At 42.1% G+C, this 24,660-nt stretch overlaps 1 protein-coding gene across 1 annotated transcript; it reads left to right on the top strand.

The window, feature by feature from the left end:
- ENTPD3 (ectonucleoside triphosphate diphosphohydrolase 3) lies at nucleotides 1-22,977 on the top strand. Its single transcript, XM_074898109.1, has 11 exons — nucleotides 1-461; nucleotides 1,169-1,225; nucleotides 4,330-4,450; nucleotides 7,437-7,554; nucleotides 10,777-10,927; nucleotides 11,697-11,856; nucleotides 14,881-15,111; nucleotides 15,561-15,833; nucleotides 15,931-16,041; nucleotides 16,512-16,649; nucleotides 19,656-22,977. The coding sequence occupies exons 3-11, from the start codon at nucleotides 4,331-4,333 to the stop codon at nucleotides 19,887-19,889; spliced, it is 1,536 nt and encodes a 511-aa protein (XP_074754210.1). The 5' UTR covers nucleotides 1-461; nucleotides 1,169-1,225; nucleotide 4,330; the 3' UTR covers nucleotides 19,890-22,977.
- Nucleotides 22,978-24,660: the final 1,683 nt, after the last annotated feature.

Below are 24,660 nucleotides of genomic sequence, written 5' to 3'. Positions count from 1 at the left end.
ACGGTTGGTCCCGGCACGACCTGTCCCCCCGCTGTCGCCTGTCCAACAGCCGCAGGGCCGGAGCCGGGCTGATGGGCAGGGACGGCGCCCCGGGCCACCCCCCCGGGCCCTCCTCGCCCGGCACCCCTCGCTAGGCGCGGCCTCGCCCCGCACCTCCCGGTTCCCCCCCGCATCTCTGAGTGCGGGAACGCCTCTGGTGTGCCGACTCGCCGCAGATCGTCTGCCTCCACTTGAATCAATTCATCCGGATTTTATTTAACCGCAAGTTGCCTGGTTGCTTGGGGCTTTTTTAATCTCTTTGGAAACGCGGGAGCGGAGGGCGAGCAACCACGGAGTGACTCTCCGCAAACCCCCCACCGGGGCGAGAGGCTCTCGCAGCCGCCACCTCCCCGCTCCGAGGGCGCACCCCCCGCCTTCTCTCCTTCGCCCGGGACGGAGCGGGGAAGCCGCGCTTTAGGGAGGTGGGCTGGGAGGCGGCGCGGGGCTGGCAGGGTGCGAGAGGACGGGCGGCGGCGGCGCGGGGGATCCCCGGGCTGGGGGGGGCGGCAGCCGGGCGGGGGGGGGCGCAGCCGGGTTGTGGGGGGCGGCAGCCGGGTTGTGGGGGGCGGCAGCCGGGCTGGGGGGGCGCAGCCGGGTTGTGGGGGGCGGCAGCCGGGTTGTGGGGGGCGGCAGCCGGGCTGGGGGGGGCGGCAGCCGGGCTGGGGGGGCGCAGCCGGGTTGTGGGGGGCGGCAGCCGGGCTGGGGGGGGCGCAGCCGGGCTGGGGGGGCGGCTTTCCGCCAACGGCCGCGCTGCGGGGCTGAGGGGCGGGCGGGCGCCGCCGCCGTGGGGGGAGTGGGGTTGGGCTGTCCCTCCGTCTCTCCGCGGGTTTTTGGGGGGAAAACTTTGTGCGTTCTCGCAAATCACAGTCGTTGTGCGAAGATTCCTCACCCGGGACGACGGTGAGCTGAAGGAAAGCTCTGAGGTTCAGCCGCTAATTTGGGCTCCATGTGCTTGTTTTTACTTAATTTCTCCTCCGAAGGAAGGCCTGCGAAACGTCCTCGCAGGTTTTCATTGTGGGTTTTAAAATGCTGCAGGTGCTGGGGTTTTGGGGCTTTTTTTCAGCATTTGAAAAACAGTCACTTACAGACCACTTCTAAATAAACGCTAACATCTTTGCATCTCTCCCAGTTGTAGTGTGAAGAAAGGTATTTACGGTGCTTGCCTACCCACCCTATGAACAAACAGGTCAGTACCTAAAATAAAGAGGGTTTGGTATTTCAGGTAACTCGGGAAAAGGAATTTCAACGTATAATACGCAGTCATTCATACAGATGTGTATTTACCTAGTTAATCTCAAAATGTTGGTGGCATGAAGAAGTCTAGACCATTTTACTTTGCAGACAGGAATTCCTTTTGAAATAAGGTGTAGAAAGTGATCCTTCCAGTATGCTCCTGTGTGGCCCAGTGGACCTAATTGGTTGTAGAAAATATATATTTGTGCTGTTTCTTGCTTCAGGATGATGTTGTTTTAATAATGGAATGCCACTGCTTTTTGATATTTCGTTAAAATATTTTATTGGGCTTTTTGCTGATACTGTTAGCAAGAGTTACTTCTGTTGCAACTCTGTTTAAACTGTGGAGTGAATGAACTCATCTCTGGTATCTATCTCTACAGATTTCAGTGAATGGGCAAGTATGACTGTATTGCCTGGTATGTGTGTGAGACTTAGATGAGTGTAGCTAACAGTAAATACAGCCCTGTGCTTCTGATCCAGTTATGTGAAATCTTGCAGCGTCTTGCACAATTCAGATAGTGAAGATGTCAACTGCGTGACAAATTCAAGTGGGCATGGAGTGTAAAGTGTCCTTCTGACACAGAGGCTGTTGCTTAAATCAGGATTTACAGATTCTTTGATGAAATTGGCCTGATTGCCAATGGGACAAGATTGTATGAGGAATGCATTAAGAGATCTCTTACTCAGTATGCTTCCTGTCAAAAAAGATTTTTGAAAAGAGAAATAATCTCTGATAAAGACAAATCCCAGTACGAGGGAAGCACATGAGAAATTCAACAAACCAAGATTTCAATTTCTATTTTACAGACGTGGCAGAAAATATTTCAACAGTTGTCATGGGTGTTCTTAAGTATTAATAGTATAATAGTGGCCATTGCTTTGCTCTTTAGTAACGCTTTAGTTTTTCAAAAAGTCATTTGCCCTGAGTGTTTTTTTCTTTGATAATCTTATTTTTTCCTAGTGCTGAGCATCAACGGTCTGATCCAGGAGTGACTAGTATATATTAAGTCACAAACAGATAGTTTTCTTTCAGTCACTTTACAGCTACAGATAGCACTGTGTACAGTTGAAAGATAAAGATTTTCTTTCCTCCCCCTAAAGACAAGTATTTTATCCAGATGGTTATTCATAAACATATAGTTAAAATCTGCTCTCTCTTTTAAAAAATGAATTGATCTATATAAATGCTTCTAATTAGTATGCCCTAACATCATCCACAGGTTACAGTGAGAATTCATCTTAGGTGCTAACTTATTTTCTAATAGTAAAAATAAGATTTTATTCTGTTGTTTATACATAGTGTACATGATGTTTAAATGCCTTAGTATAGTAAAGCAGTGGACAACGGTAAATAAATCATCAGTGTGGCTGGTAATTTTCGCTTAAAACTGGCTGATCATTAAGATAATAAAGCTATTACCAAGCCAAGAAAGGAAAGTACTGGAAGAGTAGATTGGCGGTAAACAGGTAGCCCATATGGATTTAGAAAAGGGGGTTAAGGAGTATAAAAAATGATGTTCTGGAAGTGAGATGTGTCAGGCTGAAATGAAGAGTTTCCAAAAGCCAATCTGAGCTAGATTTCACAACAGAAATCAGAAGACAAAGATGGAAAGCAGCAGCACTAGGCAAAGCTCAGAGTGAAACTAGTCCCAGAACAAAACTACTAACTTGCTTCTCTTTTGAATGTGAACATAGATGTTGACCATGGGTGCACAGGCTGAAGAACCCATGGGGTTTAGAATATGGAAACTGTGTCAAGAAGCATTTGTTCTGCCTTTTCCCTCAGGCCTTTGGCTCTGCTTGGAGCTAAGGAGACCATATGTTGCAGGTCTAACAGTGCTGACCCAGCGTGCTGTGGCTGTGGACTATAGACCACCTTTTAGCTCCTGTCCTCTGCACAGACTGGCACTGGCCATTGCTGAAATGGCAGGGCAGCCACCGGTATACCCCACCATCAGTGTGGGAGATGGGAGTCAGGATAGTTCACACCAGGCTAGCTTGTTATTTCTATAGCAAAATAACTGGTTTCTGCAAATGAGAAAGGCAGGAAAGTTCGTAGTTTTGTGTTCCTCTGACAGTTCTAAGCTTGCCATCTCTCATCAGCCACCTCTTTCCTCCTCAAACTCTGTAGAGCATAAGAATTTTTGATATGGGGATTGTCAGTACTTGGAAGTACCGAAAGGCCTTTTGGAGTGAAGAGCTGTCTGGACAGGGACATGCAAAAATAAAGGAACAGAAATTACAAGAAACGTAAACCACATCTGAATTCTAGAAAACATTTCTAGAGGAAATGAACATATAAAGAGCCTTATCATCAGCGTGCACGTTTCGTGTCATCTTTGGGTTTGTCTAACATAACTACATGTTAGATTTACTTAATTTAGTATCTTTTCATTGCAAGATCTGTGAATTAAACAGTATATATTTTATGTGTAGTGCAGAGTGATAATAACAGCCTCCACATTAATATGCACGCACACGTGCACACAAACATACTTCATGAACACATCATTAGTTAGAAGAAAGATGCCCACTTCAGTGTTCCAAAAACCTTTTTTGTTTCCTGCTGACACAGCCTGTACCTATTATAGACACCGACCTTCTCTCCCTGGCAGAAACATCCAGCTGTACTCAGCAGCTGCCAGCATTGTGTCTACATGGCTGTGGTTGTGTCTATGTTGTAGGCGTCCATGGGATCCTGAGTGTGCACTAGCCCCAGCCTGCCCACCGCTCTGATTTCCTGAGGCACTGGGAGATGGTGAGCATGCATCTACATGTAGGCACTGTGGGAAATGAGCAGACTGGCACCTGAGGGTGAAATCTGGCATCATTAACATGACAATATTGACACACCCCTTCTAGACAATAAAAAGTTAGTGGTAGCAAAACATCAGGCAGTTCTTGAGGAGAACACGGAATTTTCATGTAGCGTAATCTAGCTGACGAAATGAGATTTCATGAGGAGTCTCAACTGATATTCAGGGCTTCCAGCCTTAAGATGGAATCCCTGAATCCTGTCACATTCCTTAAGTGTATCCCTTTTTGTTGTTTCAGGATGCTCACCAGAACCCCAGGTGTTGTTGCCCAAGTGTTCCTTCTTCTAAGCATAGTTCTTGTCATTGCTATTGCAGTGATTCAGATAAATCAGCAACAGATCCTCTCCCCAGGGCTTAAGGTAAGTCTTAGAATGCCTAAGAAAGGAAAACTATTTTTTGAACTGATATTTAATCATGTTTCTTCCAAAACTAATTATGGTGTGATTCAAATGAGCTTACAGCCATAAATTGATGTTTAATCACATCTTCATCATGGGAAAACTGAAGCTGAGAGAAAAAGAGAATTGGTCATGATCACAGAGTCAGTGACAAAGCAGGAAAGGCATTCCTTGATTCCCTGTCTGTGATGCCTATCACACAATATCTTATCCAAGACTGAGAGGCCAAATAAGGAGGATATGCCACTGCTTGCTTTTTTTTTTTTTTTTTCCAGAGATTGGAAGTAACTTTATAATAATTTTGAAGTCAGAAATACACAAAGTTTAAATACTGCCCCCAAGCACAGTTAGGAAGTTTGTGCCAAAATCTTTGCAAACTGTGTATCAAAAGAATTTGGGCTGTTAAGTGTGCACTTTATGATTTACCACATGTTGGGACTTGATGGATATTAACAGAAGCAAAGTAGCTCATGATGAGGGGCAGAGCAAACTAAAAAGACAAGCAGAAATACTCTGGAATTCAGGCTTTGCCTTGTGCTGCTGGAGTACGTGTGGAGATTCTTCAGGGAGAGAATTACAGAAACCAGAACTCTGAAGCTTTTTGGGGTTAATGTTGTCTCCCTGTCTTGTCCCGACTAATCTAGTCCCTTGACTAGATGATGCAGTTGTTGGGTATTAGGGAATCACCAGGCCTTTATCTCTCTCCACTGGTGTTTGAGTAGAGATGACAGAAATCCTCAGTGGGAAAGTTGAAGTAGAGGGGAAGGGAGGGAGAAAAAGTTGCTCTGTTCTTTAATAGCTGCTAGTCCAGATAAGGGTTTCCCTGTGCTCTCAGTCCCACACAGTGCATCTCAAAGCAGGAAGGCATTGCTTGTCCTTAAATGGCAGCCAAAGATGATCAGACTTGCTACCTGGACAGAAATGTAATGTCACCGAAGAATTTTAATTCTACCAGTTTGTCTTAGGCAGCAGGCTGAGACAAGGCATGTAGAATTCTCTCACCCTCTTAAAACGCTGCATCCTCTGTCATTTCTGTTTTTTTAATTAAAGATTAATCTTAGTCCTAACACCTGGCACACCTCTCACTGATCATCACTTCAGGAGGCTGCATGGGCCGGTTCACACAGAGTGAACTCACACCAGTTCTGAGGAGCTTCAAGAGTCACCCTGAAATGGGCCCAAGAGTCCTTTTCAAAACTGAGCATCTCTTTTAAAGGAAACAAGAGGCTGTTCAGGAAAATAGGAGGAGGGAGAAAATAAAATTGTGAGTTGCACATCAGTTCAGATAAGTGTACCACTACCCTTTGGGCCTGAAATCTGTTACTTTCAGGAAGGAGGCTGGGAAATGCAGGGGAGGGTGGAAGTAGGTCAAAAAGCCCCACAGTTAGCTGAGGTAAAAATACTCCCATTACCTTCTAGCTCTACCTAGGCATGATAGTTAGCTCTAAAAGTAGTTAAGTTTGGCATTTAAAAGTAGCTTATGGTTGGCACTCTGAGCTGACGGAGACTAGATTTAACTAATAGCCCTTGAGCAGATTGACCATTACTGTACTATGTGTCTCCAGAGTCCTCATCTCTCTTTCAAAGAGGGGAAATACACTCAAAAGTATCTTTGCCAAAGTAGTTACTTGAAGGGAGCCTGATGGCATAGTGGTTTGATAGTATCTGTGGAGCCTTTCACCTTTTAGTTGATCAGGGTAAGTATCGTCTGGATAAGTATAAATGAAATTTTCATTACCTAACAGTCCTTTAGGAAGCAGACTAGACTGGTATTGCTGGTAGTTCTTTGGGGGCTGGGAGTTTGTAGGATTACTGCGGAATCTGGGAACTAATGAGGTGTGGAATCTGAATGGTTTGCCACCTGAAGCAGTGATCTTTCTCAGTCAGACTTGAGGCTCCCTGGGGAGGCAGTGGGATGAAATTTATTGGCCTGCTGCAGGGGCTCTTACTGCTTTGCAGCCAGATGGAGGCTCTTATTTTTCAGTATTGTCAGGCTCCTGGGCATCTGTCTTTTTTAAAAGAAAAAAGTTGTCAGAGAAATGAACCCTACACTATGTGATTCTTGCCAATTAGATGACTTTGGAAGGTCGGGGGGCAGCTAAACGTACTTCCATGGATCATAAAGAGGATAAGCAAAATTGCAGTTTTCTTCCCTTCGTGCAGTTTGCCTTCCCAGTTGCTACAGTTTTCTGCTGCCATAAAAGATGGAAAAGGGGGAGAGACTGGTCTGGTGAGCAGTGGAACAGGATGGAGAAACCTGGGCTTTAATCACACAGAGAGTCCAGTTGACCTGGGGCAAGTCACTTAAATATTCCTCATTTGTTTAATAAACAAACATGGGGTAATACTGATTCCCTCTTTGCTGTCTCACACTCTGGTGCAGCCTGTTTTCAGTGGCAAGCTCTCAGGTGGACTGCCTAAACCACTCAAAGGGAGAAGTTTATGGGCAATTAGAAAGAACCAGACTTGTTACATCATTCTGAATGTGGACTATTATGTACTTTACCTCTTTGCTGGTAGCTTTATGGATCCCTTGTGCATCCTTGAATCTAAAGCCTGTGCTTAAGTATCAAACCCTTCAGTGTCCAGGGAGTATAGCTGGGATAATGGGAAATGAACTCGCTGCAAAATCAGGTCCTAACACAGTGTTATCTATGTGTCAGTGTGGATTTTGAACCTGATGCTGAAAAGAGATGAGCATTCTCCATCCCCACTAAAATAATTATTGAAGATATTTAGTATGTTCTTTGTTTTGCAGCCAGATTCATTCTGTGCTTGGCTGTTGGATTCATGCCTAAGCGCCTAACACTAGAATTAATCTCTCTTGTAAATATACTGTGCATACATTTTCTAAAGTATTGATGGTGCAAAGAAGTACAGCTGTGTATGGGCCTTTAAGCTGTCACTTTTTGTTTCTTGATCTAGTGTATTAATTTTTTCTCCCCAGTATGGAATAGTCCTTGATGCTGGATCCTCTCGGACTACAGTCTATGTCTATGAATGGCCAGCAGAAAAAGAAAATGACACGGGAGTGGTAAGCCAAACCTTCAAGTGCAACGTGAAAGGTGAGCTCAAATGGAAATTCCTTATTTCTTTCAAGCCTCCAAGAAGAGGATATCTGAAAGCTTATACTGTTTGGTTTTTTGGTTTGTGTTTTTTTTTTCTGCTGCGTTCCCTTTTAAGTGCTGGGGAGTGAGAACTGTTAAGATGGTGTCTGTATCTGTCAGTATCAGTCCTTCTCCTACTGATAGACAGAGTGCTCTAATCTGCAATGGAGAGAGGAAATTGTAGCTAAACTTGATTTACTCCACTGCAGTGCATGATTGGTGCAGACAGAATTCGCTATACAGAGAATCAGGCACTGTAAATGTTTAGGCCTTGGGCCCTGAGATAAATTCTTTTAAAAGGAAAGTATAAAATATGTTTAAAAATAGATCAGAATAAAAAGTCTTTGAGAAGAATGGGGATCTAGCCCTTGTTAGATATTAGCCATTAATTTTGGTGGAGGTAAAAATGAGTGTCAGCTATGCTATAGGAGTTTGACAAATTAGGTTTTATTTTCCAGAAGTCTTAGTGATGTTTAAAAAAATTTCTGCTGTTTGAGTCAGGATTCCTAGAGAAACAAGTCTTGTGCAGTTCATGTGGAATTAGAGGCAACCGAAAGAAAGTTATGAAAGGCATGCAGAGAGTGAACAGGAGGAGCTTCTCCATACCACAGAACTAGGAAGTGTCTAATAAAATTATCAAGTAAAACAGCTAAATTGCAGAACTGTTTCTGACAGGATGTCATAGTTGTACCAGATACGCAGGTCTGGCCTTTGGCTCAGGGAGACCTGTAGTTGTACAGACTGACTTTTGCTCATACTCCTGTATGGTTAAGTATAAGTTTTAATAGCTTGTTGTGAATTTCTTCATAACAGCTTTTGAATCTCTTAGTTAACTTCAATGACATTTGACTAAGCTTTCAAAGATACCCAAGTTCCACACGTACTATGAAGACAGGTGGCCAGGCAGGGGAGAGAAATTCACATTATTAAACTAGCTAGTCCATAAGGGGTTCTGCAGGAAGCCAAACTTTGTAAATTCTGCTACTCTGAGTTAAATGAGCTTTAAAATATCCTCTAAGATACTGCCTTCAGCAATACTGCTTTGGAGATGTAGCCATAACTAGTATGAGTAGCTAGGAAATGAGTAGAAGGCAATGGTTTCTTAAGATCATCAACGTTTCTATCTTCAGTGTTAAATATATGTGTGGACATTCTTAGCAATTTTAGAACAAGGAAAGGAAAGCAACTGTAATGTGCACAGAAGTAATGCACTGTCATGTGCCTGATGGTGTGTCTTTATAGACTGCAGGAATGGCAGCCAGCCTGCTGAGGTGGGGGGTATACTGCTGGCTCATGTCTTGACTCATTAGGAACGTTGCCTTTAGGAATCCTGGTGTATCAAAAATGCACAGAGAAACTGCGTTATTTTTCTTGAAAAATGACAGAGGAGTACTTTGTGAATTTGTTTTAATTGGTTTAGATTTTGGTTTACATCCAAGGAATATAAAAAATTGCAAACCAGAGGAGGCCGAATTGCTGTGAACTGTTCGGGTCCAGCGAGCTCTTAACCATGTTCAACCAAAGTACTCATCCTCCAGTCTACAAAATCACCAGGGTTCCCTGCTCCAGTCTTGGGTGACTGCACTAGAGGAGACTGGGCTCATGGGAGAGGTCCCCAACCAAGCTGTGGGGGGCAGCCTTGAGCACTTAAACTGGGGGATGGATCTGGCCATACTGAGAGGCAGACTTTCACATACCTACTGAACTTGAAAGTCAAATGATCAACTACTCTGTAACTTCCGCGGTGGTTTTATAATTTTATTTCTGCCTTTATTAGGTACCTCTGCCTCATGTGGGGCTGCTGCTACACACACAAACCCCTTTCTATGTAGTGCAGTTAATCTGTCCTGGTCAGGCTCTAAGCATCCTCAAAGCAGGCAGCTGTCCAGAAGAAAATGGTCACTGCCTTGTGACCTGCCCTCTCTGAACACCAGGAGATGGAGGTTGTTGCTGCCAAGGGAGCGTGAGGCAACAGCAGTCGCTGAGGATGTAAAACAGCAGTTGCTGCAGTTTCCTCTGGTAACAGGTTTTCTTCCAGCCTCAGGCCTGCCTGTGCTAGACTTAAGACTTTTGGAAAGTCTTATTCCAAACCAAGGCTGTGAACAGCTAATGATGACATGGTAATGTTTATGTTTAAGTTCATACTGTGGAAAAGGGAGTGGTGGAGTGTGGAGTCTGTTTCGTCTGTTTTTATCAATGCAATGTGGCTGAACATAAATAGTTTCTCATTTTAACTCTGTAAGAGCCATCTTTTACTTAGCTTGGGATCAAGCTATGAGAGAGATGGCTGTTACAGGAGAACTAGATGGAATTCTGGAAGAGTTGTTCTCTGTGGGGCAATGGCTTCATGGGAATGCCTGGATTTCTCCCTGTGTGGCTTCCTCAGCTAGGGAATTTGAGTAAGGAATGTTTTTTATTCACACCCAGGTTGAAGTCCTGCTGGTCCTTGGAGTGTTGAGCAAGGGAGGAAAGACTTTGATGTTAATTGTTCAAATAGTTATGCCTTATGCAGCATGGTGTAACTCTCATTCCTGTTATTTTAAGGCTTTGGAAATTTGGAAAACTGTGAAACACTTAGTAGTTTGTGCACCAGCCTAGACTTGGACTTCTATGACTTCAAGAGCCATTTGCATGCATCTTGAAATTTCACCAGCAATTCCTTGCAGAAGCTTCTATATTTTCTTTTCAGTCGAGAGCAGAGAGCTGGAGAGGTGCCATGGTGTCCACAACAGTTGTGGCAAACCAATGGGAAATCTTTGTTTTAGGTTGTGGAAGAAGAGATTTTCTATACTTTAGCAGATCGGAGAAATCTTACATCCATTAGAAATGCTATTTTCCACAGCATCTGCCATGAGTAAACCTATCTTCTTCATAAATATAGCATTGCTGTCTTTGTGGTTTTATGTGGTTATACTGTGTATCTTACTCTAGGTATGGTACTATAGCTGTGTATGTACACACAAGGAAATACAGGTGAGCAGTTTGCAAATATCTTCTGTCTCACACAGCTGAGACAGTCCCTACATTTTTTATTTCTTTAGCACTTGTAGATCATCCTATCCTTGTTTGCAATTGCAGGAGGGAAGGGGGAAATCTCTTTCTCTTAACACCTGTTTGCTAATTGGGCTAATTTGCAGTTGGCAAAGCAGAATGAAATCAATCTACTTGTTCTCTTTTAAGGCCCTGGTATCTCTAGCTATGAGAGTAACCCTGGAGCTCTTGTCAAACCCTTTGATGACTGTCTGAATAAAGTCAAGGAGAGAATACCAGTTCATCTGCATAAAAACACTTCTGTTTATCTGGGGGCTACAGCTGGCATGAGACTACTGAGGTATGGCAGAAACTTTAATTCCTCTGTATGTGTCCTAGCATAGCAGTCTTTGAAAACAGAATGTGAAAAATGTATTGGATGCATTTTTGTCCATTGGAAACTGGCCATCTCAAAAGGAAATGGGGCCCAGCCAATTTAATTTAATTAACCTTTTTGATAGGGAAAGCAGGGCTGTCTAAAAATCTGCTGTTATGCTATATTGAAAAGAAATGCTTGCTTTATTCTGGAGAAAGCAAGAGTTTAATTTTCTCTTCCACATCTGTCTTAAAATTCAGTGTTATGTAAACAGATAATGTTTGTGCTTATCCGTGGGCAGCAAAGGCAGATTAAAGCTAGACACTGCAGAGTTTTCTGAGTGTGAGCGTGGTGTAATGTGGCTTTTGGGGTCTGTCTGTGGCTTTAGCCCTAGCACAAACCAGCTTTTTGTATTTGTTCTGTGGCTAAACAGAGTGGGAAGAAAGGCTCCAGGACTTTTAACCATCAGCTGTCATATAAGCACTCAGTTTACTAAAAAGAAAAGTATATGTAAGAAGCAAAGCACCCATGCACTTGTATGATAAAGAGTGAAGTCTGTACATAGTGGGGGAGTTGCTCACTGAAACAATGCTGGATACTTGCTGTTCCCTGTCATAAGCTTCCCCTTAGGGAAATCATGTCTGTTTCTTTATTAGGTGGTTGTAGGAGTTTTCTTGAATTGCTAGTCAGTGAACAATAAAGATAAAATTGCCTTTCCAGATGCTCAGTGTCTCATGTTTTGTGACTTGCTTAGGTTGCAAAATGAAACGGCAGCCAATGAAGTCCTTGCAAGCATTCAAAGCTACTTCAGAGCACAACCTTTTGAATTTAGGGGTGCTCAAATCATAACTGGGCCAGAGGAAGGGGTATATGGATGGATAACGGCCAACTATTTAATGGGCAATTTCTTAGAGGTGTGTGGAAAAAAATGCATGCTTTTCTTTTCACTGTTTCTCTCTTATAAATGAGAAGTTTGAGAGGACATGCCTGTTAAAACATCAGAGCTATAACTTTCATTTTGCACTGAAACATGTAATGGTGTATTTCTGGCAATAATAGAACAAAGTAAACCTAAATCAAAGAATATGATGTTACAAGAATGTGATATAGCAAAGGTGAAATTGTTGACCCACAAAACAGGGCTCTTCCCTAAATGATATCGGATGCCTTACCTAGAAACAGAAGTTGCGTTGCTCTTAAATGCATTGGTATGTTAAGTGTGACAGGTGTTGATTGTCTTGAAAGTGGTTCCAACTAAAGATGTTTTCTTCTGCTTTTCTGTGACTTCCTCAGGTGGTTGCTGTTCCTGCAGCTCTACTGGTGAAGGATCTGCACAGCTTAGGGGTCTCCAAATTGTTTGGCAGTGTTGGCTCACTTGTCTTAAACAGACAAGACTGAAGTAGTGCAGGTGGTTAAGTTGATGTGGCCAGATGTGCCTCAGCTGGGCCAGAAGTCACTCATATACACTCATTTGATACTGCTGAAAAGCTGCAGGCTATGAGCAGTGGACTGTGATACCAACTATCTTGTGCAGACAAAGTGATACCAATATAAAGATGCTTATCCTGTTCTTGAACTCAGAAATAGGGTCAGGCAAGAGCCTCAGAGTCAGTCAAATGCATTGTAAGGTCCCTTTTTATAGAGAGATATTCAGTATAATTTCATTCCCAGTAAAAGCTGTACCAAGATGATCAGAAACTGCTCATCTGCGTTCATGGCAGCAGTGTGCTGCCCTTAGCATTAAGTGCACTTCTTCCAGATAGTCTCACTAGATTGAAAGAAACTTCAGCCAAACCTCTGAGTATTGTTAGCTGTCCTAGTTGGATGGTTCCTGTTAGATCATGGCAATTAATAAGCAGGGATTAGTTGTGGGTGATCTGAATGATAGCTCATGGCGAATGTGTTGCTGACTCTAGCAAAATTAAGAAAAACAGTGTTAGAATTGCATGTTCTGGAAGAGTTTTTCTCATTGTGTGCATTTCATGCAACAAAAATGACATCACGAACTTCAGGGTGGTGTCAGTCTTCTAGCATGTGGTGGTTTAAGCCCAGAGGGCAACAAAGCAGCCTGGCTCACTCCTTCCCCCTCAGGGATGGGGAGGAGGAAAGAAAACAAAAGGCTCAGGGATGGAGACAAGGGAGAGGAATGACTCACTCGTTACGGTCATGGGCAAAAGACAGACTTGACTGGGAAAGAAAAAGAACACCAATTAATTTGAACACGACCACTTAATTTTCCAAACGGAGTAGGGCAGTGAGAAGCACAACCACATCTTAAGAACATCTCCCCCCCCCCCCCCCTTTCTTCCTGGGCTCAGCTTTGCTCCTGATTTCTCTATTCCCACCCAGCAGTGCAGGGGGGCAGGGAATGGGGGTTGTGGTCAGTTCATCACCGTTGTTTCTGCTTCTCCTTCCTCCTTGGAAGGAGGACTCCTCGCACTCTTGCCCTGCTGCAGCGTGGGGTCCCTCTCACGGGACACAGTCCTCCATGAACTTCCTCTGACATGAGTCCTCCCCATGGGCTGCAGCTCTTCACAAACTGTTCCAAGATGCTCCCTCCTACAGGCTGCCATCCTCTCAACAACAAAGAAGCTTCCCTCAGGTTTATGGCCTTCTTCGGGCACAGCCACCTGCTCTTGCGTGGGGTCCTCCACGGGCTGCAGGTGGGCATCTGCTCCACCGGTGACCTCCATGGGCTGCAGGGGCACAGGCTGCCCTCTCACCATGGGCTGCGGGGGGGTCTCTGCTCCAGCACATCTCCTCTCTTCCACTGACCTCAGTGTCTGCACAGGTATCTCCCTCACAACCCTCCTTCTACCAGGTTCTCCTTAAATGTGTTATCACAGAGGCACAACCACCATCGCTAATTGGCTCAGCCTTCGCCAGAGGCGGGTCTGACTTGGAGCCGGGGGAGCTTCGAGAAGCTTCTCACAGGAGCCACCTTTGTAGTGCCCTCCCCTGCTACCGAAACCCACCACACACAAACCCAACACACATGCTAATTTTAATACTCCAGATATCAGATTCTATATGGCAGATTTGTAAGGACTGCAAAACACTGTGGAGCCAGTTTAGTATAGAGAGTTATGTGAAGATCTTTATGTTAGAGTATCACTAGTAGGAGAAAGAAATTTTCACTGTTTTTGTGACAATGGACTAGGAGTCAAATTCTTCCAGGGGCTGTTAATAGGAATCTTTCACTGTAGAATTTTCTTGTGAGTGTATTTACTAGCCATAAAGTTTCTCTTCCCTTCTTATGTATATATTCATATCATCATGCTCAGTAAATAATACTACAGTAAATATTGAGATAGTCATACAAAATCTATATTTTGCCCTGTGACTGCATACATCAAATACAGAATTTGGGGGATGTTTTGGGTAATAGGGAAAAATGCCAGCTGAACAGATCAAATTTATTGCCACTGCAGTTTCAGCAAAGTAAATGTGCAGATTAGGGGTCCTTGCTCTTCTGATTTTGATGGAGCTTTCATTTGACTTTTCTGTGTTTTTCACTCTCCTTTCCTGTGTGATCTCTTTAATATTCTATTCCTTTAATAATTCTTCTTGCCTTGAAACAAGCAAATCTCCACAATATTTCCATCCAGATTTGTTCAAGATCTCATGGGTATCTGGATTTCAATTCCCTGCATTCTAGTACGGGTACTGATCTGGCTAGTCCTGGGCTTTGATCATTGTGCTGTCCTCTGAGTTGAAAGCTACACTGCATTCCATTTTCCATCTTCCAAGATTATTTCACTTTGTAAAAGTACAACCATCTTATGTAAAAAACATCTGCATGTTTTCCTTGGAGCTAAGATTTTTTTTTAGGGGGCGGGGTGGGGAATCTCAAAAAGTTATATAAAGAGTCTAAAAGCTTGAAGGGAGACCAAGCAGATTATATTTCTAATTGTCCTTGTTTTTATTTTTACATGCAGAGAAACCTTTGGAGGACATGGGTCCATCCTTATGGAAAAGAAACTATGGGTGCGCTGGACCTTGGAGGAGCTTCCACTCAAATTTCATTTATCTCGGAGGAGCCTCAGGAGAACTTCAATAGCACCTTGCAAGTGAAGTTGTACGGTTACAGCTACAATGTCTACACTCACAGCTTCCAGTGCTATGGGAGAGATGAAGCTGAGAAAAGGCTTTTAGCATTGCTGCTCCAGGTCCGTTTCCAGTCCTTTGCTATGTTGCTCTTGCAGGTGTTCAGTAATTGTCTGAGCAGGTTCTTAGGCTTGTGTTCACTTCCTTTTGGTGGAATTTGGAAACGCCAATAAGAGCTCTGTTGTGCTTAGTTGTGGGCAAACACACTTAGGTTTTATACATAGATCTTCATATTTGTTAAAAATTGGTGAGAGTTTTGTACCATTTGACAAGAAGGCCCACTAGTCCTGTAAGTGTTTTGCTGATCTTGCCAGTGATTTTTGAGAAAGGGCTTCCAATGAATTACAATAGTCAGCAATGTTGTACTGATCAGCCATGACAGAGAGAGAACAAAAATACATGCATATGTGGTTTAGAAAGATTCCCGTAGTTAATGTCAAATTAGGTCTGTCTTGTGTTTGAGTAGCCTTTATTGTTTGGGTTTTTTTGTTTGCTTGCTTGTTTTTTCCAGAAATCAAACACCAGTTCCAATGTAGGTAATCCATGTTACCCTCAGAATTACAGTACTGCATTAACGATGAAGTACTTCTCTGGCAGCCTTTGTACGCAGTCTCTGAGACCAGCAAACTACTACCCAAACCAGCTTGTGAACTTCCATGGAACAGGAGACCCAGGTCTGTGCCAGGAGATGGTTTCTTTATTGTTTAACTTCACTGCTTGCAGAGATGGAGAAGACTGTCCATTTAATGGAATACATCAGCCAAAAGTTAAAGGCAGTTTTGTGGTAGGTTTGCAAACACAGCATTTCTTCTTGAGCTTTCTTGCCTTTAATTTCTGTAGTTCTGACAGTAACAGGCCTGTCATCTACTTCTTTTCTATAGGCTTTCTCAGGATTCTACTATACAATTAATGCTTTGAATTTATCTGGGCACTTTTCCCTAGCTGACTTCAATTCAAGTATGTGGTTTTTCTGTTCACAGAGCTGGGCACAGGTAAGTGGGTTGCTTGGGTTTTATTTTTTTATTTTTTTATTTTGTATCTGTAAAAGGAAGATATAAAAAGAACATGGACTGGGCAAGTATTCAGAACTCTTCAGAAGTCTGTATCAACCTCAACATTTGTTTCCATGCTGTGCTTCAAGCCATGTAGTATTTCTTGCATGCTAGGTTTTGAAATTCCACCTCGTAGATCTAACCATGCTGTAAAGATAGCATATAAAATTTAGGAACCATAATGTTATCAATCTTTCCTCTACAGTTTTATTTTTATTTTCATTTTTTACCACATAAGTTATATCACTGTCAGGGTCTTTCTTTTTCTAAACCTCTGTATCTAGTTGTCCACAGTTTTGTTTCTGAAAAATGCTAATAAATTCTAAGTAGAATCCAAAGTAGTCTCTAGTTAAAAAACAAAAGCATTTTTTTCATAATTTACATGTTTTAAAAAAACTTTTTGCTTTCAGCTCCAGTTTATGCTGCCTAAATTTGAAGAAACATATGCTAGATCCTACTGTTTTTCAGCCAGTTTCATTTATTACTTGCTTGTACATGGTTACAACTTCGATGCAGAAACTTGGCCACAGATACGTTTTCAAAAGGAGGTGAGTAATAATTATTTCCTCCTACTGTTATTTTAATCCAAAGAAGTTTAGGAGGAGACAGAACATGCAGCAGCCTAGAAAAATATAATGGCTGTAAAAACAACCTTTGTAAATGTCTGTCAAATGTTTGGTATAAGACAAAGCCATTTTTCAAGCCTCAGTAGCAATTTCAGCCTTGTTCCAGAGGTTGGAACTCCATTACTTGGAGATGCTGCCTAGATTCATTTAAAGAGCTTTAAGCAAGGATCAAATAATTGTGTTTTAAACCTTGCCCAGTTTGTTGAAGTAGTGGCAGTGATCTGTCTGAAACACCTCACCAGTCAAGGTCAGTTTAAGCTAACTCTGCTGAGCTGGACAGGAGAAATCCCACTTTTCTGCCTGCTGGCAGATCCTTGGGGGACCCAGCAGAGCTGTTTTGTAGTCAGTGAGTGGTGTTGAAGCAACTAGAGCAGTTTTCATCCTCACCTGGCACATCCATCTGTGCCGTAATCTGGTTCTCTGAAATAAGAATGTATATTGATGGAGTATTGGCTTTCAGTTGGCAGAGAGAGAAGGCTTACAATGTTTGTGTAATAGCTACATTCCTCTCTTTCCTGACCTCAATTTTTCTCCTAAAAAATAGAGTGCTTGGACCAAACTTGTCCATTCTAAAGCTACTGCTAAGAAATCTTTGCTTTCGAATTGGAAGGCATGGCGATTTATTTAAGACTGTTACATCAAGGAGTGTGGTCCCTGCAGTGCTCTGACTCCATCCTTTCCTCTCTGCTACTGTACAGAGCCTTATTCTAAAACCTTGTCCCAGACCATCTCTTAATCTCTATATAGTCTGGAAATTCTTCAGCACTTGCATGCAAAACCAACAAAAGAATAGATTGTAGATCTTCATGGAGTATTCTTAAATGCAGGGTATGCTGGCAAGATGTGAATTGGAAATTGTAAGCATTTTCTGAACAGTCGTATCTGTTACTGGTGCACTAAGGAATCAGTCAGGATTTTCTTGCCTTATTTTGTCCTCTGGTGGACAACCATTAGGAGCTCTGGAGGACTGTCCAGAGTTTAGCTCTTCTACAAGGAAATCAGCAGAGAGCTTACTTTGGGATGTTAATCTGGGCCTGGTAGGGGATGGATTTGTCTCAGTATTTAAATATATCTTGTATTGTCCTCAGCAGATGGGAGCAACCAAACACAGCAATGTTTTTCTGTATTTAGCCAAGACTATAAAAATACTGAGCAAAATAAAACACCAAAAGGCTTATTTGAAATTAACACTTTGTTACCTAGATTTTACACTAGGATAATCATGAAACTCCAAAAGGAAAAACTACATTCTCTTAGCAGGGGCAGATCTATTTAAAATAATGAAACCTAATGTTAACTGATCAGCTAAGCTGCCCTAGAGATAACAGCTCAGTTTCTCCAAGAGTGGAGGGTAGATTTTTTTGCCTGTGCTAGGAGCATATTTCTTTTCAATTAATGAAAAGAACTTTAATCCAATGCTAAGATCTGGGCGAGATCTAGAGCTGGACGATTTGCAAATGTTCTAAACCTGAGAATGAGCTTTTCCCCTCACTCAGCAATGAAAAATCATCTTGATCCATCTTACCTCTTTGTTCACCTGTCATATTCCAGTTCAGGTTGCTGTAGCTTTCTTTTTATCAGTTAACCAAAAGGTATTAAGATATACATAACTACAAAAAGGACCAAATATTATAGGCTCTCATGGCCTCCTACAACCCGTAGCTGACTGTTCATTGAAGACATTCATTCATTTATTAAAGTTCATCCCTCAACTTCATCATGATGCTTTTTATACAAGAATAACCAAAGAGGTTTGTTTTCCCAAATTTAAGCAAACTACTTATGGGTAGCCATTCAGACAAACTCATCTCTGTAGCTACAGAGTGAGATGGCCTGTAATAAAGTTGGAAAGCCAAATGAGTTTGGGAGAGCTGACTGGTTGCAGAAGAGCACAATTTCAGCTTTGTCTGTCCTGTAGTATACCCTAGAACTACCTGGAGTGATGAAGGTGATGCAGGCCCTTTGAAAAAGAAAGCAACCTATGCTATAGTGTAAACCAAACACAAGTGTAGCTGGCCCTCTAGGCTAGCCCTTGTTTAATGAGTTCTACTGATACCTTTACAAATGCCTTATTTTTTCACTCTCAACAACAGATTTTTTTTTTTTTAAATTGTAGTTTGATTTGTAGGAGGCAGTGATATGTACTTACTTGCTTTATATAAATAGGCAAACATGCTCTGTCTGCACCCTTTGATCCTGTGCTTGTCAAGTGGCAGGATGATGATTTAATGAAAAAGACAGTGGAAAACTGATAAACTCTTGCTCAAATTAGAAGTGGGGATAGACAGCAAAGTGGGAGGACCATAGAGCGAATACAAACATAACCCCTTTGCTTTTGTTTCACTCGTTTCTAAGTAGTTTTCCACTTATGTTTATTTTTTAAATGGAAGAGCCTAGTGCTGGTTCTTTTGCAGGCAAAAAATGAATCATGAAACAAAAGATGATGAATGGAGTTGCTGCTTTGGGGACTTTACCCTGGCCTCCTCTTTGTCTGTGTCAGTGGGACTCTTTGTGGGGGTTTTTTGTTTGCTTGAACTAACATTTTAGGATTTGGCTAAGGTGAGGACTAATTCTAGGAATTAGCACAGTAGTGCTGATTTTTTTTTTTTTTTTTTTAAAGTGTGTTTCTTGCACAGAAAATCCCCCTAACTGGCTGTCTGTATATGTACTACACATCCTTATAGCCAACCATCTAATGCCTGTATCTCACTTCCTTAGCCCAATTTACTGACCAATTTTAGTAGCATCCTCTGAAACTACAAAAAAAGGATAATTCAAAATTATTCTGTATCTTCTTTGCATGCTCTGCTAAAGTTTTCTCTTTGCTAACTTAAAAAGCAGTTGCCAGTATCAGCAGTTGAACTTTTGGAACCTCTTTACTTTGCCTGGGAAGTCCATGGGAATAGGACTCTTCTGTCTTTATTTCAGGTGGGTAACAGCAGTATAGCATGGTCACTTGGTTACATGTTAAGCCTCACGAACATGATTCCAGCAGAAGGCAAGCTGATCCAAGTACCTCTGAAACCTTCTTTGTTCACTGGGCTCCTCATCTTCCTCACAGCAACGGCATTGTTGTGTCTTCTCTTCCTCGTTTACTTGTGTATTGTTTCACGTAATCGGAAGAATATGAGTCGTGTTGAACATGTATTTATTCCAGAATGAATGAACTTCACTGAAGACAAAACAAAAATTTTATAGTTCTATTAAGTAGGACTTTATTTTTGAAAAATGGAGGACGAAAAAAAGACAGGCAAAAAGACTTCAGGATCAGAAGCATATAAACAGAAGAGACACAAAGGAATCTTTAATATGTTGAATTGGAGTGGTTTTGAAATATTTTGGTAATTGTTTCCATACATCCAGTTTGTCCAGTGTGCAGCAGAGAAAACATGGACAGATATGTCACTTTGCTTGATAAGGGATTAATAGGCTTTTCCTGCCAGGTACGTATTATTTATTTGTTCGTTAACCCTGCGCTAACTGGTAAACTCAAGTGGTGATGGATTTGATCATGGTGGAGGTTGTTTAAGATAAAATTAAACAAGTCAGTAGGAACTGTGGGAGGCAGGAACATGGTAGCTGTTCTTGTGTGCAGTGCTGACACTAAAAGCCTGCAAATAATCTGATTTCTGAAACTGGAACAAGCCCTGGGTAATGACAGGAACTGAGAGGAACAGCTGGGATAGAATTGTTTCTATTGCTGTTCCAAACTGATTGATCCCCACCACATAAAGGTGTAATAAACTACCAGCACTTCTCAGGGCTTTCAAGCCTGTCTCAAACAGCTGTATCATTGGTACTATGGAGATCTTGGAATGCCTCTGCTGTTGTACGTAAGATTTGCTTTGAAGGTGGAACAAAATGCTTTCATACTTTTAGTAACTGAAACTAAATTTGAATGTCTCATAGTTACCTCCAGAACCCACTGGAGTTTTCAGTGTCCTTTTCTCTAACTTCCACAGAAACACTTCCTGTAGGTTCTCATACTGGAACACTGACTTGTATTCCCCGTGTATTGTCGATGTCAGACAGTGGAAGTCAGTACTGGCCTCTCATGTACATATTATTTCAACTGTCTGGATAGAGTCTTAGACCTGGGATCTTTTGAAGAATTGACATGTTAAGCCCTTCATTCAAGGCCAGGAGGAATAGGAGCCAGTCTGCAGGCCAGCAGAACACCCTTTCTGTAGTGGGTTTGGGAACACATTGCTGGAGCTGCAGTCATGGCTGTAATGCCTTGATCAGCCTTTCCACTGTCCTGGTCTCAGTGTTCCTTCAGCAGCACTGAGATCTACCTAGCAGATGCTTCTGTCAAGCACATTAACTCCAGAGCTTTCCTGGAAGTGCTGCTGCCTTCATGCTCCAAAGAGCTGACTTCCTTGAAAGCCCAGGCATTCTTCACCAAACCCCTCATTCCCTTAAAGTGTAAGACTACAGTTTTACCCACCGCTCAAGGAGTCTCCCTTTTACCTGTCTGTCTTTTGTATAGCTTTGGTCTTCAGCTGGCTTCTGAAATTATCCTTGAAATAACCCTGCCACATCATCTGCCATCTCTTCCCTTTGTGCACCCTTTCTGTTAATTCCTCTTAATATTGCTGTAACGTGATCTGTGAAGCTGCAGGGGGGAATACATCTTGAAGGGCCTAGGAGTTAGCAGAAAGAAGGGATTGTTGTACTCTTCAGAAACTGCAAGAGGAGAAAAGAGCATCTCAGCTTCACTTCCCTCCTCCGCTTCTACCAGGAGGTTGCCCAGATTCAGTACCTACATGGAGCTCCATATTTCTCCAAATGTCCTGCAAATAGCTGCTGCCAATCACTTTAATACATTCCTCCCTCTCCATCTTCTCAGGACTGCTTCCCTCTGTGTGTAGTTTCCCTTGCATCTTTCCTCTCTGAAGGGATGGTTATTCATTTCATGCACGGAATTTTCCAGTGTGAGAAAGTAATAACTAAAAGGAGATTACTATATCCAACATCTGTTGCTAAGAAGCTAAAGCCTGTGAGACTGCCTGAGTAGTGGTTTTCACACAGGTGTTTTGCATGTAAGAGATCTACTTGATGTATATGCTCAAAAGTCAATGTTGGGTTATGAAGTCCAATGGCACATAACGTGTTTTCTATCCCTGTATTGATTAGGTTGTGAGGCAGGAGAACAGTGGCCAGTGTTTTTACCCATGAATAATATTTTCAGTTTCTGTCTTTTGTTTCTGTATCACTTTCAGGTTTGGTTATGGGGTTGGGGTTTTGTTTTCTGTTTTCACAGGCTGATAGATGATTTGAAAGAAACTATTTTTTTTATATATTTAAAAAGTTAGTGATTTTTCAAGAGAAGCAGCAGTGAGGGCTTTGTCCCTTATCTGTTGGTATATTGCTATGTCCCGTCAGTCTTACTGGAGTAGCAGTACTTAAAATAAGGCAGAATTACAAGATGATGGAGTGTTCTGTGACTCCCAGGTTATTTCTGATAAAACGTAAGATTTATTTCACAATGCATGGACATTACAGAGGATGGCATCAGAAAAAAGCCTTACTTTATTTTGTGTGGCTGATCTGGAAATGCAGTAAAGGGTAAAAAAGACACCATTAAAACTTTTTTTCCAGCAGCTAAATTTCTGCTGAAAATCATATTCTGTGATACTTACTTGCCATACAAAGCCTTTACTTTGCTTGTGAAGGGCAGGGCCACTCGTGTGTGATTTTGCACAAATGGAACACCCGTGGAAGTTATTCTCCTTACAGTTGGCAGCTAAAGAACAAGTACATTTGTTCAAGAATCGTTTGGACTTCCAGATATACTTGGATAGATTATCTATTCAAAGAATGCCCTCCCTCCATTAATCACCTTCTGTTTCCCTTTTTCAGTATTTCCCTCTTCTCCCTATGTCTATAACCTCCATCCTGTATCACCAGGATACCCACCTCTTCAGCCTTACCTCTCCCACCAGTTCCAGCTGGGCAAGCTGGAACTATTGCACTTCCAGCCAGGCAAGCTGCACTGCCACAGCTTACAGCTTCTTCCAAGCCAGCACCATGGCTGCAGTTCAGGAGTACAGTAAAAAACCAGCTGGCGGGGAATGGCAGCCAACGTGGCTGCCCTGGGCTGTAGTGGTTGCTCCAGGAGGGGAGGGGAGGCAATGGGGATGGTAATGGTGTCTGTAACCATAGCTAGATCCTCCCCCAAGGGAGAGTGGAACCAGACTAAGGGTGTAATGTCCTGTCAGCTAGAACTGAACAGACGGTGGGAGTGTGTACAAACTTTAGGTTATTTATCTTTTTATACTCTTTACTCTCTCCTTATGAAGAATAATAAAAGTAAGTTGTGGAAAGCAAAGCTAAGTGTACTTTTTATTTTTTATTTGCCCAATACCAGTATTTTAATCCCGGTAGACAAGTAATTCTTATTAGAGGGATAGGAAATCCCTGAGATGCTTTTCTCAGGGATGAAAATTTGCATGCTGCAAAACTGATCCTGTGAGATCAGTGCTCATTATCTCCAGAATCTGTATTTTCAGTAAGGAAACCCTGGTAGTTAAAACCAGGGCTCTCTTATTTTTTTTTTAAACACTCTTTAACATTTCACTTAGGGACATGGACACTTTGTAGGGCTTATTTCATGTTCACCACCATAATGTTGATCTGAAAGCAGCAATTCCCAGTTATCACAGACAGTAGATCAAGAGTGGTTAGAAAAAGAACTGTCGGGCACTGGGAACAGGGACAGGATTATGTAATATGAAAAACCTCATCTATGGAGAAGCAGCAAGAAATTAATCCACCGTAAGAAAGAGATGAGAAATTAAATGCCTGTGGGTGTTTCTGAAGGGGAAAAAGGTGATAAATTTTCTCATAAAGCAATACACAAACTCAGCAGAAGAAAGCAGTAACTTGTACTGCATGGCATGATTCAGCATGGGTAAGATCAGTTAAGGGGGCAGAAAAGTAAACTGTGAGTATGATAGTCAAACATTTTCCAATTTGGGGCGTTTTTATTCATTTTTAAAATTCAATTATTATTTCAGGAACAATGTGTGTTCACTTGGATGGCAATGGAGACTGTATCATAAGAAGTGCTCACCTACACTTAATTTATGAGTGCTCTTCTGTGTAGGAAGGGGAAGGCAGTATCTAATTACTTGTTCAACAACATTTGTGCAGGCCCAGTGTATGTTTTTAAATGCGTATTCATGGGAGAAAATGCTTTTAAGCTTGAAATCCTGAACTGTTTTCAGTGTTTGATGTTAAGGCACAGCCCAAACTTGGTGTGTTTTGTGATGCCTCTTCCAGTCATTTATGATATTGACAGATGCAGAAATGCATGTGTGCAAGTTATAGTTACATAGAACTCAGTCATCAATGCAGTCACAAGTGACATTTGAGTATCTCTGCCATTAAACATGCAAAGGCAAGATTTTAGGTAACTTCCCTTCCTTCCTCTTAAGTAATACTGGAGAGTAATGTTAGATCAAATGAAGAAAATGAAAAATACTGCTTTTCAGAATCACTGCAAAATGGAAGAATCAGAAAGTCTTCATCTTCTACTGACTTCCTAGAACATGTTGTTTAAAAATGACTTGTTTAATATATGTATTACTATATTACTGTTGTAAAGAACAGTTAACAATATTGCTATAATGGTATTCTGGATAGGATTTTCCAAAATACCCAAGGGAGTCAAGTGCTCATTAACATTTTAATGATCCATTCCCTAGGCACTTTGCATAAAATATCTGCACCATTTAAAATTGCTTAAGTGCATTTTTTACTTGCTCTCTTATATTATAAAAGCAAAACTGGCCAAACAACAACCACTCTGCTTTAGGCAGCTAAGTTGGGATGTTTCATTCTACTGTTGACAGACGAGCCAGACAAGGTCAGACAGGTCAGAGCTGTGTTCCAGCAGAGCTCAGCAGCACGCCTTGCTTACGCTTTGCTA

This window comes from Athene noctua, chromosome 2 (assembly GCF_965140245.1).
Source record: "Athene noctua chromosome 2, bAthNoc1.hap1.1, whole genome shotgun sequence".
Lineage (NCBI taxonomy): Eukaryota > Metazoa > Chordata > Aves > Strigiformes > Strigidae > Athene > Athene noctua.
The sequence above is the reverse complement of the archived record's forward strand: the minus strand, read 5'-3'. Positions and strand labels throughout refer to the sequence as shown.

Bases quoted from the DNA above. Each gene is read 5' to 3' on its own strand.
- ENTPD3 (XM_074898109.1), top strand. From the start codon at position 4,331: ATGCTCACCAGAACCCCAGGTGTTGTTGCCCAAGTGTTCCTTCTTCTA. The intron at 10,928-11,696 runs GTATGGCAGAAA...TGACTTGCTTAG, and splicing joins GCTGGCATGAGACTACTGAG to GTTGCAAAATGAAACGGCAG. The intron at 11,857-14,880 runs GTGTGTGGAAAA...TTTTACATGCAG, and splicing joins TAATGGGCAATTTCTTAGAG to AGAAACCTTTGGAGGACATG.